The 16,670-nt window shown below is 39.7% G+C and overlaps 1 protein-coding gene across 1 annotated transcript in view; it reads right to left on the reverse strand.

Moving 5' to 3' along the window:
• Positions 1-1,235: 1,235 nt before the first annotated feature.
• pappab (pregnancy-associated plasma protein A, pappalysin 1b) overlaps positions 1,236-16,670 on the reverse strand; it is a 74,215-nt gene continuing 58,780 nt past the window's right edge. The window contains exons 21-22 of the mRNA XM_053481689.1: positions 14,744-14,842; positions 1,236-3,010 (exon numbers count right to left, since the gene is read on the reverse strand). Of these exons, the coding sequence (XP_053337664.1) occupies positions 2,906-3,010; positions 14,744-14,842 (204 nt within the window). The 3' untranslated portion in view covers positions 1,236-2,905. The remainder of the gene's footprint in view (positions 3,011-14,743; positions 14,843-16,670) is intronic.

The following is a 16,670-nucleotide window of genomic DNA, read 5'->3' on the forward strand; positions in this document are numbered from 1 at the left end:
GTGTATTTGGATTTCATTTCTAAGTTTTTTTTAGTACTATTTCCTCCTAACTTTATATTTATGTATATAATAAATGGGGGAAAAAGTAAAGAAAAAAGAAAAGGGTCTAATACACTAAATACACTATGAAGGGCGACATTAACAATAATAGTTGATGTAATAATTACAATTTACCTGTCTGACCATAGCAGCTTTTGTATACGTCTTTCTTTTATTATTGGATTTTTTTTTTAATTATTGACAAACAACAAAGACAAGTGCAGTAACTGAGGTCAATGATTACACAGAAATTACACAGTTTAAGAATGCACAACCAAATGCAAAGACATCATAAAATAACCTACATACTATCCCTATACATCTATCGCAAAATCTTCTACTCCATTTATTCCTGTTGCCACAGATCCTTTCAAATAATTCCATAAAAACGTTTTGGACACACAGCCAGTCTTTGAATGTGCTGAATTTGCATTCTTGCATTTAAACAGCTATGTATAAACACCTACTGCTTTTCCCACATTATCAGTAACATGCACAAAAGAAAGCCACAGTGTGAGTGTGTGGGGCAGGGTTCATGGACGCTGTGCATGGTAAATGTCTCTATCCCATTCTGCAGTTGGATAAGGTCATATTGTGACAGTGCACATACATTACTGATTGGAATGCAGCTATTGACTCATACTCATTAAATGCAATGTTTTGAAAAAATATGTGATTAAAAGCTGAAATCAAATTCTCAACTCACCTCTGAATAAAAATGTATTTATGTATGCCCTTAATACTTACAATGCACAGTAGAGATAATACTATAAATAAATCATAATTATAAGTATGAGTAACTACCAACTTGTCTTCAGTCTTTCTCAATGACTATATCTATATATATATATATATATATATATATATATATATATATATATATATACACACACATACTGATAAGTGTCAGAGCTGAATTTAGTTTCAAAGGTCAGATTCTAACAATCAAATTATAAGAGATCAATGATGAGGTTGAAAATTTGGCATCTGCAACGTTTTGCAGAAAATAAGTCAGTAGCAAAATAGCTCTGGTTACTATCTGGATGTTTTGCCCATGTCTAAGTGGGATTCCTTCCACCTTCCAAAAACATACCAGAAGGTGGGGGCTAAATGAATGAATCTAATAATTAATACATTTAACATCTTTACCAATGATAATTCTGAAACCCAGCAGTTCCTTTTTAAAAAGATTTTGTTTATCGCAAATGCTTATATTATGTGTGCTAATATCGACTAATGTGGAAATTTTTAAGGTGATGTTAGCATCAAGCAATGCCTACCTTCACTGGACTTATGGTACTTCTAGTTAGCCTTATACTCAGATTCATGGTGTGCGCATAACGTTTCAGGTGTACCGATACACTGTGATGCATTTACTTGAGTTTCTGCCAAAGCTTACCTTAGAAAGCTACCAAATTAGCACGGCTACTCTAGTTAGGATGGGATAATGACTACCGATGTCGTCATTATCGTTGTTTAACATTTAAACTGGCTCAGGCAAATAAAGTTTAAATAAGCTGGACACTGATGTTAAAAAGGACATATTGCATATACCTAAATGCAAATGTTCTTACACAGTCAGCCTGATATCAGCATGTCTTTTTGATATCAGCCTGTAGGTAACATAGCAGCATGTCTCTTTGATAAGCTGATGATGCAAGTTTGAATTTGGTTACAATTGGATAAATTATGCTTGCTATGACAGTACTGGACTTTTTGTAAGTAAGGGTTTTGTTTAAAAAATCCTTAATAAGTTGTTAGATGGCCAAATATATAGACATAGTCCAGAAGTCATATATAGGCCTGCAGTCTAATAAATACATACATCTGAACATCATTTTATATTATGGCAGGAGGAAAGATGGAGAACAAGCTTCATACACACTCTGCCTCGATAGTTGCCTGCATGCCCAAAACAGGAAATCTTACAGTAACAGCTGTGCTTTCTTTCCTTATATCCCTTTTATTCATTTTTTCTTAGTCTTGCTCCCTTGCTCTTAATTATACACATCTCTATGGATGTATTTTATTGTCTCTTTTGAGAGAGGTATTTATTCAATAAAATGTGAAAAAAATAAGTTAATACTTTTTAGATATATGTGTGCATATTTCTTGGTGATTTTCAGGTTGTTTTTGCTAATTTATTGCTTCCCTCATTATTTTCCAATGCATCATGCATCATCCAGAGACACTTAATTTTCCTATGTTTCATGCAGCTACTGTAAGTGCTGCTTTTGGCTCTTGAAAAATATTTGGCCAAATGCTCCATCCTTTAAGAAGAATTAAATTTTCCTATGTTGTAGCATACCATTTATTATTAAATGCATCAGTGTAAACAAAAGGACATGGGTGGGATAATTTTTATAAATAGCTGATATTATTTCTCTGAAAAGCTTTGGAATCTCCAAGACTGCTAGTTTCCTCATTTTCCCTTTCTTACTTTCTGTTGGTCAAATTACTTATAAATGTTGTCTCTTAAAAACAAACAGAAAAAAAAACATTGAGAGCATAAAACGGCATAAAGTCCTCTCTGTGTTGCTTTTTAAATATTTGCTGCAGTCCTGTCTACAAATCATGACTAGGGAATACAAAAGACAAATCTGTTCCGACTTGTGTCCAGTTCTTATTGATGTAACTGGTTGTTTATTTTTAATTTAGCTGGCTCCCATATTTGAACCCTATTTAGCATTGTATATTGTGGTGTGCTGTTTGCTTGTTGAGCGGCATACCATAGTTGGCAATGGCTCATAGGTAGGCATGTCAGGGTACAGTATGAGTGGAATGGCCCTCTAGTAAGCAGCATGAAGAGAGAAAGATTTTATTGTTTTTCCCGTTGTGTACCCGGAGGACCTCTAGTGGCCCGGTCTCAGCCCAGTGTACGGTGTCGAATCCCTTTATTGTTTTCCTGTGCATTGGGGTCCCGACATGCACAGTCTTCTCGCTTGTCACAAGATGTGGGGAATGGAATGACCTGGGAAAAAAAACACCACCACCCATTTCATTAAAAAAAATCAGAAAATACCCAATCTGTGCTATAAACAAACCTGCATAAATCCAATTTTTAACAGTATAATAAAACATGTTTAGGTCAGCCATTCATAAAACTTTCTTTTCCACTTAAAGCCCACAATCAGCACGTCATCTATCAAGCAATAACAATGATAACCCAAACCCAAAGGTATTGTGTTATTTTGCATATAAACAACTTAGTAGTACATTGTTTTGTACTTTGTATGTCAGTTTGCACTCAGCTGGGTGACACAACTGTCAAAGTGGACATAACTGAGCAGCAGCAGGTTAGACTCACACACACACACACACACACACACACACACACACACCGGAGCAGAGGAACAAGGGCTCTCTTGTACAGAGAGCAGTAGACGAGGGAATGGCCTTATATTGCCCTGAGAAACACCCAGGGTTTCCCTTTCACACTATAGGGGATTTTCCCAAGTATAAATCTCACCCATTCATTCTGGCCCACAAATTCTAGCTGACAACCTTCTGCCATCACCTTATTGCAGTTCTCCAGTGTGGTTGTGTGTGTGCACAAATGTGCAGAATGTTTTCACTACCCTCAGGCATCTTAAAAATAGTAAAAAAAAAAACACAACCAAAAACACCAAACGCCATTATGCTTGCTGGTTGGGCTGTAAGTTTGTTTTGGCGACACAATTATCAGAACCTTGACTAATAGCAGAAATGACTATACAGAGACACATCTGTGAACAATTTAAATGGACCTATCGTAAAACAGTAATTTTCTGCCTAAATGCCTAAAATGGAATAAATAAATAAATAGATAAATAAATAAATAAATAAATAAATAACAACAAGAAATACAAGAATAGGGAATAATGATGACTACACATTTCAACCTTTGGCCGTAATGCTACTTTGGGAGAAATTTGCTTTGAAAACGCAAATTAAGTTATTGAAAACTTTTCCTTTTAGCCATAACACTGGAGGAATAAATAATTTCGAAGAGGAAAATTTTACATGAATGGAAGTCCCTAAGGTATGACAACAAAAAAAACAGAACCATAAATTTTTTCTACAAAATTAGATCAACCTATTTTACCATTATGTAGTCATAAATTACACCAATCCATTTAATTCTTACTTAAGAAAAAATACAAATTTTATGTAAATACACTCACTTACTCATCGTCTATACCACTTTATCCTGTATTTAGGGCCGCAGGTGGCCTGGAGCCTATCCCAGGAGACTTTTACCCTGGACAGGGTCCCAATCCATTGCAAGGCACACACACACAGACATACTGTACACTCATACTATGGGGCAATTTGGGAATGTCAGTTAGCTTAATCCTCATGTCTTTGGACTGTGGGAGGAAACCCACCAAGCACAGGGAGAACATGGAAACTCATGCACACAGAGATGGGAATCAAACTTGGCCAGGATTCGAACCTGGACCCTGGAGGTGCAAGGCTACAGTGCTAACCACTACACTACTGTGCAGACATATGTAAATACAATGCCATAAAAAGTATTTGCCTTTAGTGAATTTTAAAATATAAAATCATAATTTAATTAAAAAAGCGTGAATGTCTGAATTCCAATAATTTATTTTGCAGTTTTTAAGACCCCTGAAGGGCTTTACTGTGCTGTGCTATGCAAGGCTAGCATGGAATGGCTGATTAGATTACAAAAGCTGAGATAAAATCATCAAACAACATCCTGTTTAGGGGTTGAAGAAGTGTCAGGGCTGATGCTCCATCAGTGTTTTCCTTTAGTTTTTATTATTTTTTATTATTTTTAACATTGTACATTAATAATAAAGACATTTAAACTATGAAAGAACAGGTATGGAATGTTTTTAAGCTTACAGCTGTGCCTTGTCGAATGTTAATTTATGACATTTCTTGCCTTTTTGATGTGCTTTAAACCATCAGTTGTGTTGTGCAGAGAGAAGGTGTGTACAGAGGCAATAGCCCTATTAGTGCTAATACAACTACTGTAGAAATCCATACTATGGCAACACTCAGTTAAAAGTAAAGACAATTTTGATTATTTAAAAAAAATGGATGTCAGGCAATCTGAAAAATCTCAAGAACTTTGAATGTATCCTCAAGTGCAATCACCAAAACATGAAATGCTATGATGAAACTGGCTCTCATGAGGGCCGTCCCAGGAAAGGAACACCAAGAGCTAACTCTGGGTAAGTTAATTAAAATGACCATCCTCAGAAACTGCAGATTTATAGCACGGCAAATCAGAGCATGCATTTTTGTACCTGAGCCTCCAGTAGAAAATGTTTAAGTTTCCTTAAACACCTTTCTTATTATATTGAACTTCTAGCCTCCATATGAAACCCATGAAGCCTCCATTAAACACCATATAACATCAGATCAATTCCTACTATCTGTTAAGTTAAGCCTTTATTTGTCACATATAAATTACAGCACAGTGAAATTCCTTCTTCCCATATCCCAGGGTAACTGGGGTCAGAGCGTGCGGTCAGCCATGATACAGATAGGGTTAAGGGCCTTGCTTAAGGGCCCAAATGTGGCAACCTGGTGGAGCTTGAACCGCCGACCTTGGGATCAGTAACTCAGTGCCTTAACCTTTTGAGCTACCACTGCCCATTATAATCACCCATGCCCCTTATTATCACCCAAATGAGGATGGGTTCCTTGTTGAGTCTGGTTCCTCTCAAGATTTTTTCCTATTATCATTTCAGGGAGTTTTTCCTTGCCATCATTGCCCTTAGCTTGCTTATCAGGGACAAACTGATAACTATTTACAATTGTTAAAAGGGCTATGTAAATAAAACAAAATTTTTCTGAAGCACTCCCAAGTTCTTGAATCGCCTTTGCTCGACAATCTCCTTAAAGCACCCTTATGGCAGGTCATCCCTGTTGCTTGTCTACAATTTCCTCAAAAACTTTCAATGAATATGTTTTGATATGCTTTGCCTGATTTGTACCCCATAGAGAATCTATGGGTATTGTCAAAAGTAAGATGAGAAACACAGTCCATCAATACAGATGAGCTGACAGCTGCTATTAAAGCATCCTGGTCTTCCATGAGGTTTCAGCAGTGTCACAGGCTAATTGCCTTGATACAATGCTACATTTAATAAGTAATTCATGCTAAAGAAATCCCAACCAAGTATTTAGTGCATAAATTAACATACTTTTAAGAAGTTATTATTGTATTGTAAATCCTTTTTCATTCATCTTAGTTTTTTTGTTTTTTTACTTATATTTATATCATGGACTTTCGATGATTATAATGTGAATCAATAAAATAAACAAAGAAATGCTTTACATTACATTTTCACATTACATGTAATGAATCTAGAATATATTATACAGTGGTGTAAAAAACTATTTGCCCCCTTCCTGATTTCTTATTCTCTTGCATGTTTGTCACACAATGTTTCTGATCATCAAACATATTTAACTATTAGTCAAAGATAACACAAGTAAACACAAAATGCAGTTTTTAAATGATGGTTTTTATTATTTAGGGAGAAAAAAAATCCAAACCTACATGGCACTGTGTGAAAAAGTAATTGCCCCCTGAACCTAATAACTGGTTAGCAGCAATAACTGCAATCAAGCTTTTGCGAAACTTGCAACGAGTCTTTTACAGCGCTCTGGAGGAATTTTGGCCCACTCATCTTTGCAGAATTGTTGTAATTCAGCTTTATTTGAGGGTTTTCTAGCATGAACCGCCTTTTTAAGGTCATGCCACAACATCTCAATAGGATTCAGGTTAGGACTTTGACTAGGCCACTCCAAAGTCTTCATTTTGTTTTTCTTCAGCCATTCAGAGGTGGATTTGCTGGTGTGTTTTGGGTCATTGTCCTGCTGCAGCACCCAAGATTGCTTCAGCTTGAGTTGAGGAACAGATGGCCGGACATTCTCCTTCAGGATTTTTTGGTAGACAGTAGAATTCATGGTTCCATCTATCACAGCAAGCCTTACAGGTCCTGAAGCAGCAAAACAACCCCAGACCATCACACTACCACCACCATATTTTACTGTTGGTATGATGTTCTTTTTCTGAAATGCTGTGTTACTTTTACGCCAGATGTAACGGGACACGGCCCTTCCAAAAAGTTCAACTTTTGTCTTGTCGGTCCATAAGGTATTTTCCCAAAAGTCTTGGCAATCATTGAGATGTTTTTTAGCAAAATTGAGACTAGCCTTAATGTTCTTTTTGCTTAAAAGTGGTTTGCGCCTTGGAAATCTGCCATGCAGGCCGTTTTTGCCCAGTCTCTTTCTTATGGTGGAGTCGTGAACACTGACCTTAATTGAGGCAAGTGAGGCCTGCAGTTCTTTAGATGTTGTCCTGGGGTCTTTTGTGGCCTCTCGGATGAGTTGTCTCTGCGCTCTTTGGTCGGCCGGCCACTCCTGGGAAGGTTCACCACTGTTCCATGTTTTTGCCATTTGTGGATAATGGCTCTCACTGTGGTTCGCTGGAGTCCCAAAGCTTTTGAAATAGCTTTATAACCTTTACCAGACTGATAGATCCCAATTACTTTTGTTCTCATTTGTTCCTGAATTTCTTTGGAAATCTTGGCATGATGTCTAGCTTTTGAGGTGCTTTTGGTCTACTTCTCTGTGCCAGGTAGCTCCTATTTAAGTGATTTCTTGATTGAAATAGGTGTGGCAGTAATCAGGACTGGGGGTGACTACAGAAATTAAACTCAGGTGTGATAAACCACAGGTAAGTTATTTTTTAACGAGAGGGGCAATCACTTTTTCACACAGGGCCATGTAGATTTGGAATTTTTTCCCCCCTTAATAACGTAAACCTTCATTTAAAAATTGCATATTGTGTTCAGTTATGTTATCTTTGACTAAAAATTAAAGTTTTTTGATGAGCAGAAACATTTAAGTGTGACAAACATGCAAAAGAATAAGAAATCAGGAAGGGGGCAGATAGTTTTTCACACCACTGTACAGTATATGATCAACTAATGATGACTTTAGGTTTGTTTTGTTATTTTTGTTATCTATGTTTGAGTATGTATGTTACTTGTTGGGTATACATTCTGCCTGGGTCAACACCTACAGTATAGTCGGCATGAGCTCCTTAAAATAGGAGTATGTTGCATACAAACTGTCACAGCCAATTTTCTCCGCTTCCATATTTATCCCACCTGTGAATATAGCCAGGATCCTGGGTTCCCTTTCAAAGGCTACACTCGATGCTGCGTGAAAACGCTATGGGAACATCTTGTCATGTTGCCGGTTGTGAAGCATGTGTGTATCAAACACACCAAATTTTTGGCTTTTATAACCTCGTGGGTGACGTCATCTGATAGGACGCACCTGCAGGTAATCAATAGGAGTAAACCAAAAACATTCCTCAGATTTTTGTCTTCACCTAGTTGTGAGCGTGTTGTGTCTAACCAGCAAAATAAGTGTTTAACTCACCTATAATGGCAGAGTTTTAAACGAGATGTCCCTCTGTGTGTTTAATCCATATCGGAGGGCGATCTCTACACTTTACTGCTTTGATTAAGTGCTACGCGCGCCTCGCTTGGAAGTTTTGAGTCGCCGCGCATTCCTGGGGCTTAAACTCATGCATCCGGCAGAGCAGTGAGAGACGGATTTAAAAACTCCTTTCTTTCGCATTCTCATCGGATCGTTGCTTCTCAAGAGTCGGGACTGTCGGCCCCCCAGTCTCGACCGGGTCTGACTGTTGCGAGGCGTGAAACAGAGTGTTTCTGAGAGTGTTTTTGAGCTGGGCACCCCCTCGCAAGATTGAGGTGCGTCCAAAAGAGGTCAGACTGCCATATTGTCTTCACAAAGAAGCCCTGAGGTTCATGTGCCCAGCACCGTGGGGGGTGGCCCCGCAATGGGGAGAGGCACGCAGAATTCCTTTCAAAGAATTAAGTGTTCTCCCTGGCACCCCAGGAGGTCGGTGTTCTTGCTCCGCCACCACTGGTGTTTCGGGCAACTCCAGTCTCCAATAAAATGTTAGTTCTTCGTTTTTTTTTTCCTGCCTTGTTTCAGGATGCCGAACATCTAACAATTCCCCCCGTTTAACCAAGCCGCCAAGACTTTGCCCGTTTCTGAGAAACTGGCAGCGTGGAAGCTACTGCCAAGTATATCTCCTTGGGTACTAAGCACTGTACAGAGAAACTACAGGATTCAGGTCTCACATCACCCTCAATGGCCTCCACTTCCATGAAACTGGAAAGTGCGCATCTGCTGACAGAAGTTGCTGGGAAATGGGGCCATGTAACATATTCCCCTACCAGAGGCTACTACATTCGGTATTTTTTGGTTCCCAAGAGGAACGGGGGGCTGCGTCCAATTTCTTTACCGCTATCTAAAAATAAATCAATAGAAATATTGCCACAACACAGGAGGTTCCTGAGGTTTGCTTTCGAGGGCAAGGCTTACCAGTATCGGGTCCTTCCATTTGGTCTAGCTCTCTCACCCGCACATACACAAAATACATGGATGTAGTTCTGGCTCTTACGACTCCAGAGCATCCGTATTTGAATTGCATGACTGGCTGGCCCAGTCTCAGTAGCTAGCGCTTCGACATCAGCATGTCGTTCTAGCTAATCTTTGTTTCTTAGGATTGAGATCCAATGCCATAAAAGCATGCTCTTTCCTGTTTAGAGGACAACTTTTTTGAGTGTCACATGGAATTTGAGCGTAAGCGGGCACAGCTGTCTCCCGCTCGTGTCAAATCCATTCTCAACACCGTCAAGGAAATCAAGCTAGACCAGAAAGGGACCATCACTTTCAGAGATCTTAGCTGTATCCACGGTGACACCTTTTGGCCTTCTGCACATGAGAGCGTTTCAGTTGTGGCTAAGAACCAGGGGATTTTACTCTAGGGCCAATCCCCAATAAGGGCTACGCGCCAGGTGCTTCGTACCCTTCCTATGTGATTCAGACCCCGGTTTCTGACTCTGGGTCCCACTCCAAGTCGCAGATGCTAACGACAGAAGCTTTCCTCATGGGCTGGGGTGCAGTCTTAGATGACCGTCCAGCCCAAGGGAGCTGGAGAGGCCATCTTTTTGCGCGGCAAATCAATTGCATCAAAATCATGGCTCTATTTCGGGCCCTAAAGCACTACCTCCAGCAGTTGAGACTTCCATGTCCTAGTGCGGGTGGACAACACTATGGCAGTCTCATAATATATTTGCCAGGGCGGACTGTGTTCGCGCCACTAAATAGCTAGCGCACCAGGTTCCTGTCCCTCAGGGCGATTTACATTCTGGGACAATTTCATGTAGTGGAGGTGGACCTCTTTGCCTCGCAAGATCAGCAAATGTCCCCTTTATCACTCTCTGACTTCCAGCCCCTACGTCTGGACGCCTTGGCGGTCCCTGAACAGGACCAACTAAGTCAAGCTGGTCTTCCAGCCAGCGTAATTAAGACTATTCTAAGTGCTAGGGCTGCCTCCCCTAGAAGAGCTTATGCCCTCAAATGGAATGTATTTGAAAGTTGGTGCATGACGAAGCAGGTAGACCCAGTCCACTGCCGAATTGTTTCAGTGCTGGAGTTTCTGAGGGAAAAATTTGTCCTCGGGCTTGTGCCCCCTTGTTAAACCACTAGAGTTAGCGCCTCAGGTTTTTGACCCTCAAGATGGTTTTTCTAAATGGTGTTACCTCTCTAAGAGGATCGGAGATCTGTCAGTCTCCCCATCCTGCCTAGACTTTGCCCCTGGGCTAGTCAGGGCCATTTTGCATCCTCACTAACTATCTTCCAAAAGTTCCATTCCCAACGTGCACCCTATTGTTTTTGAAGCCTTCTGTCCTCCACCTTTACAGCTTCGGAGCAGGAGAGAGTTCACTTACTGTGTCCAGTATGTGCTCTTCAAATTAATGTCCACCGCATTAGCCAGTGGCGTAAGTCAGAGCAGCTTTTACATGTTTTGAAGCCGCAAGCTGCGTGAGAGATGCTATTGCCCTTTCCTATGAGGCGCGTGGACTCACTTCGCCTCTAGGAATTAAGGCTCATTCAACCAGGGGGATCGCCTCATCTATTGCACTAGCAAGAGGTATTCCCTTGCAGCAAGTGTGTGACGCGGAGGGTTGGTCCTCCCCGCACACATTTGCCAATATGCATCCTATTGTTTTGAAGCCTTCTGTCTTTACAGCTTCGGAGCAGGAAAGACTTCACTTACTTTGTCCAGTACGTGCTCTTCAGATTTATGTCCACCGCATCAGCTAGTGGCGTAAGTCAGAGCAGCTTTTACATGGTCTGGGGCCGCAACGGGGGTGGCCCCCACTACACTGGGCTATTGCCCCCTCCTATGAGGCGCGTGGGCTCACTTCGCCTCTAGGAATCAGGGCTCATTCAACCAGGGGGATCGCCTCATCTCATTGCACTAGCAAGAGGTATTCCCCTGCAGCAAGTGTGTGACATGGAGGGTTGTCCTCTCCGCACACATTTATTACATTTATAGTCTGGATGTTAATGCTACTCCGGGCTTACGGGTCTTAAAAAACATTCTCCCTGAATTACATCAGCATGTGAAATGTGCCACTAGAGGAATAAAAACGTTGGACAAGGTGTATTCCAACCTCAAAAAGGGCTACATGTACATGGCTATCCAGCTGCCACACCTGGGCCAGTCTGACCATACAGTATGTCTCTGCTCCAAGCTCCAGCATACACCCCCTAAGAAAACAGGTCCTGATCACTAGGAGAACTAAGAAAACTGAGAAAAAAGGTGCCTATCAACAGCTGCAGGACTGCTTTGGAAGAACAAGCTGGGATATTTATGACCATCCAGAACAGGAGGAGTATACATCAGCTGTTTGGAGCTATATTAAATACTGCACAGACAATGTCACCATGGATAAAAGCATCCAAGTTCATCCTAACGAGAAACCCTGGATAACCAGAGAGGTAAGGTGCCTGTTGCAGGAGAGGAATATCACATTCAGGTCTGGTGATATGGTACTATATAGAGTGGCCAGTACCAACCTGATTAGAGGCATCACAAGGGCCAAGCTGAAATACAAGAGGAAGATAGAGAACCATTTCAGCAGCAACAACATGAGAGAGGATCCAGCATAAGGTGCATACACTGAGGGCGGTAAACCCAAGTAATGCTGCTGGACCTGGTTGTGTTATGGAATGGGTGTTGAATGAATGTGCAGATCAACTTGTGAGGAATGTGTAGGAATGTTCAGACCAACTGATGTTTTTACTAGAATATTTAACTACTCAAGTCCACTGTTCCTTCCTGCCTGAAGTTCTCCATCATAGTTCATCTGCCCAAAAAGTTTTACATCATCAGCCACAATAATTATAGACCAGTGGTACTAACTCCAATTATTATGAAGTGCCTTGAGAAGCTGGTTCATAGTCACATAATTTCCTGCCTCCCATTAACATTGGATAGATATAAGTTTGCTTACAGGACTAATAGATCCACAGAGGATGCAGTAGTTACCACTTTCCATGCCACTCTGTCCCATCTGGAGAAGCTGAGAACTTGTGTCAGACTGCTGTTTGTGGATTTTTTATCTGCATTAAATATATTACTTCCACATTAGCTGGTGCACAAACTCACAGGCCTATCAGACTATTAGACTGCCCTCTGCCTCAGCACTGGCTCCCTGCCGGGCTGTGCACTGAGCCCCCTGCTTTTCACGCTGTACATAAATGACTGCAGGCTGTTTCCCCCCAGCAATGCCATCATTCATTTTGCAAATGATACCACTGTGGTCGGGCTCTGAAGGTGATGAGTCCACCTACCGGGATGAGGTGGGCAAGCTGTCTGAGTATTGCAGGGTAAAGAACTTTACAAGCCTACTTAACATTAACAAGCCTAAAGAGATTGTAGTGGACTACAGAAAAGTCCCTGTTTATTAGCGGGGAATTTGTGGAGAAGGCTGTCGATTTCAAGTTGCAGGACTTCACCATTGAGGAGGACTTTACCTGTAGCGCCAACACTACAATGCTGGTCAAGAAGGCCCAGCAGAGACTATTTTTCTCAAACTCCTCAAGAAGGTTTTTCTGGGTTAGGGTGAGAAGCTGCTGGTGGCCTTCTATCTATGCTTTTTGTGGCTACTGTTTTTGTGTCATTTGTGGATACTGTTTTTGTGTAAAGCATCTGGTGGCCTTTTATCTATGCTTTTTGTGGCTACTGTTTTTGTGTCATTTGTGGCTACTGTTTTTGTGTCAAGCATCTGGTGGCCTTCTATCAATGCTTTTTGTGGCTGCTGTTTTTGTGTCATTTTTGTGGTTTTTTTTTTTGTTTTGTTTTGGGATAATATAAGCACTTTTGGTTTGCACCAAGGACAGCACTCAAATTCATTGCACTTATGTAATGGCAATAAAGATTCTGTTCTATCCTTTTGTATTATATTCTACTCTATTTTACTCTATTCTATATGCGTGTTTCATTTTTTAGAATAAATTACAAAAATAAACTTTTCATGATATTCAAATTTTTTAAGATGAACTGTATATATACCGCTTTCTGTCTGTGCACATTGCTCATCAGTAGTGTCATCTCCAACATTACTCATTCTGTAGCACAGTCTGAGACTATCTGACTAGGAAAAAAGGGAATTCATCAATAGGGTACGATCATTTAGATGGCTTAGGATGGAGACAATGCTGAGTGGTACCTTACTATAGAGGAAGGGCTACTCTACCAACATGTGCAATTTGAATTACCTATGTTAGTTAATAATAAAAGTTATGCTAACCATGCATTTCTTTCAGTATAGCATTTATGTGTGTGTGTGTGTGGGGGGGGTGTGGGTGTGTGTGTGTCTCTTTGTGTTTGCATGTGGGTGTGTGCATGTATATCTATATATATAAATAAACAAAGTAATTTTCTCCACGGTGATCTCATGACAGAACAGCAGACCATATTGACCTTGCCTTTCTCAAGTCCCACAGAACCATTAGGAAGCTTTTTGGCACAGTTGCTTTCCTGTCTGTAGTGAGCCACTCAAACAAGGTTTTCCCATTGCTCATTGGGGTCAGTGAGAGTAATAGTGTCCTAGTGATGATACTATTGGGAAGAACAACCTTTGGCTTACATTAGTCTTCATGTAATATAAGCTGTGGAAGACAATATTTAAAGGTAGGTAGTCTGTCCAAAACAACAATGCAACTGGCAGCTAATGCCTTAATATATCTGAAATATTTTAATCTAGCTAGCTCAACATTGCAAAAAACTACTAAAATCAACTACCAACCAAAATTGAAGAAACACATTAAAATTGTAAAATACCAAAGTGGACATTATGTCCAGGCTCTTTAAAGTCATTTTAAATATTCAGGAATATTAGGGCTAAAACATTTTGAGATATAAAGGTTGGAGAAATCATGAAATGATATTCAGTGAAATTACTTAATTAGATATCAAATCCCTAATGCACTTAACATCATTCCTATTTCTACAGAGGCCAAAACAGCAGCCATACTAGCTACATGAGTGTTGACATGTTTCTATCAGTCAGGATCTGTAGAGATCACATTTCCATTGCTCAAAAGAAAAGGCTCAAATGAAAGAAAATAAGAACATCAGAGAAAATCCCAAGCTTCTTTGTAATAAGTTTTGAGTATATGGTCTACAATATGAGACACATTCCTGGCTGGTGTTATGGCTAATAGATATTCATATCAGTATACTGTATCTATTAACTTAAGGAGAGCGATTTATTGTAAACCTTTCTCAATCAAAATTAAGGAATCAAAGCAATCACAAAGAACTACATGAACTCACTGTTTTAGTTTTGACAGTAGAAGCACAGCAGTCTCCACCATCGTAGTTACAGAATGCTCGGTTGTTGATGGCATCACAGTAGTTGTCACCCATGAAAGGCTAGAAGGAAAAAACATTCCCACACTCAATGTATTTTGAATAAAATAAACAAGTCTTCATAATGATTACATGCATACAGTATGAAACACAGCCAGAATAAATCTGTTCTCTGTAATTACGGAGAGAGAGAGAGAGAGAGAGAGAGAGAGAGAGAGAGAGAGAGAGAAGCTTTCACACATATACATTAATATCATACAAAAATAGAAACAGACCCAGTTTTTTGCAATCACACTGGAAACACTGACCTAGCATCCTGTGACTGTAGATGGAGTCCTCTCTTAATTGGGAAACTACAGCACTATAAAACTTATATGTGTTTCCTGTGAGAGTTGCTACATATTTCCATTCTGATGGACTCCAAATGTTGCTCAGGCACACCTGTGACCTTTATCAAGGTTCATCAAGACTCTTCAAGGCGATTACTAATTAATTATTCTGTGGCTAAAATGGCTAAATGTAAAAATTGGCTGAATCAAAAGACTCTCAAATATGGGAACAAAAAAAAACAGTGATGGGTGAGCTACCATCATTGGCACACATCACTTTTACTTTATTTTGCTTCATTAACACGGGTTGGGAATATTTCTTAAATAATAGCCTTTAGCGGAAAGAAGAAAAAATGTTGATGTGATGGCTTGATGATTTGTCAGAGCCTCCCCAAAAAAGTATGTCTTGTAGGGTATTTTTGGTATCCAGTAGCTAGTACCCACTATGGTTGTAATGGGGCATATATTTATAACATACCATTCAGTAAAGGCTGTTTAATTCAGGATAAAATATAGTCTTGCTTTAACCATATGCATAACTGTTTTATGCACTGACGGTAAGTCAATCAAAGCTTAAGCGAATGAAGTGATACTTGACAAAAAACAGTGTGCCCTCTCTTTTAAAGTTCTGCATGTAAAACTAAAGCTTAAAATTTCGTAACAGAGCTATAACTTTATAACTGAATTAGAGCATGTCCAGCCCTGTAAGCATTGTATGTATGAGGTTGCCGCAGAAAACTGACAAGACATTCCGTCACTTTTTTCATCTTTATAAGCAATATGTCTGTGAAGTTTCTCAGTCATCCTGGTAAGTTTATTTGGAATGTCAACTGGACTTCTCTCTTGTTCAGTAGAAACGTTTCTCTACTTCAAGACTGAGAGTCTTCATAGACATATTGCTGAACACATTGGGATGAAATCGCTAAAGTTGATACAGAAATGTGAAAGAACAGCAAGGAAAGTGGCAGATTACAGGAAAGCCCTACACTTCAGCTGGACTACTGAACAAGAATGATTTTCAGAAATCCAACTTTTAGATTTTTGTAAGCACTTGAAGATCCAATTATCAGGAAAGGGTATTTCATCCGAGGAAACCAATAAAGCAAATGGATAGTGGATAGTGCTGATGTCAACTAATGCATCAACTAAGTCAATGTTAACTAAAAAAAATTAATTGGCATTTTTTGAAAAATTCACATCTTGAACAGCTAAAAACTTAAATGATTCTATGGGAAAAGAAAGGTGTATTTTCATAGCTTAGCATGATGACCTCTGCCTGCACTGCAACTTTTCCTCAGAATTCAGGTTTTGAATTAGGTTTTATTTGCCCAGGACAAGTAGGTATATGAAATTATTTAAAACACAATATTTGTGTTTATTCTTTGCTTATATCATATAAAGCTAGGCCATGTCAGGCAAGTGAATAGTATAAAAGTATAAAACAAAGAATTCTTTAATGATGACAGTCCTGGCCTTGGCTAATGCAGACTGGTGACTGCACTTGTGACTGCAGTCGCTCAGTACTTTAGGACTGGAACGTGCCTTTAATAACGAACTGGACC

The sequence above is a fragment of the Clarias gariepinus genome, chromosome 21, assembly GCF_024256425.1.
Source record: "Clarias gariepinus isolate MV-2021 ecotype Netherlands chromosome 21, CGAR_prim_01v2, whole genome shotgun sequence".
NCBI lineage: Eukaryota > Metazoa > Chordata > Actinopteri > Siluriformes > Clariidae > Clarias > Clarias gariepinus.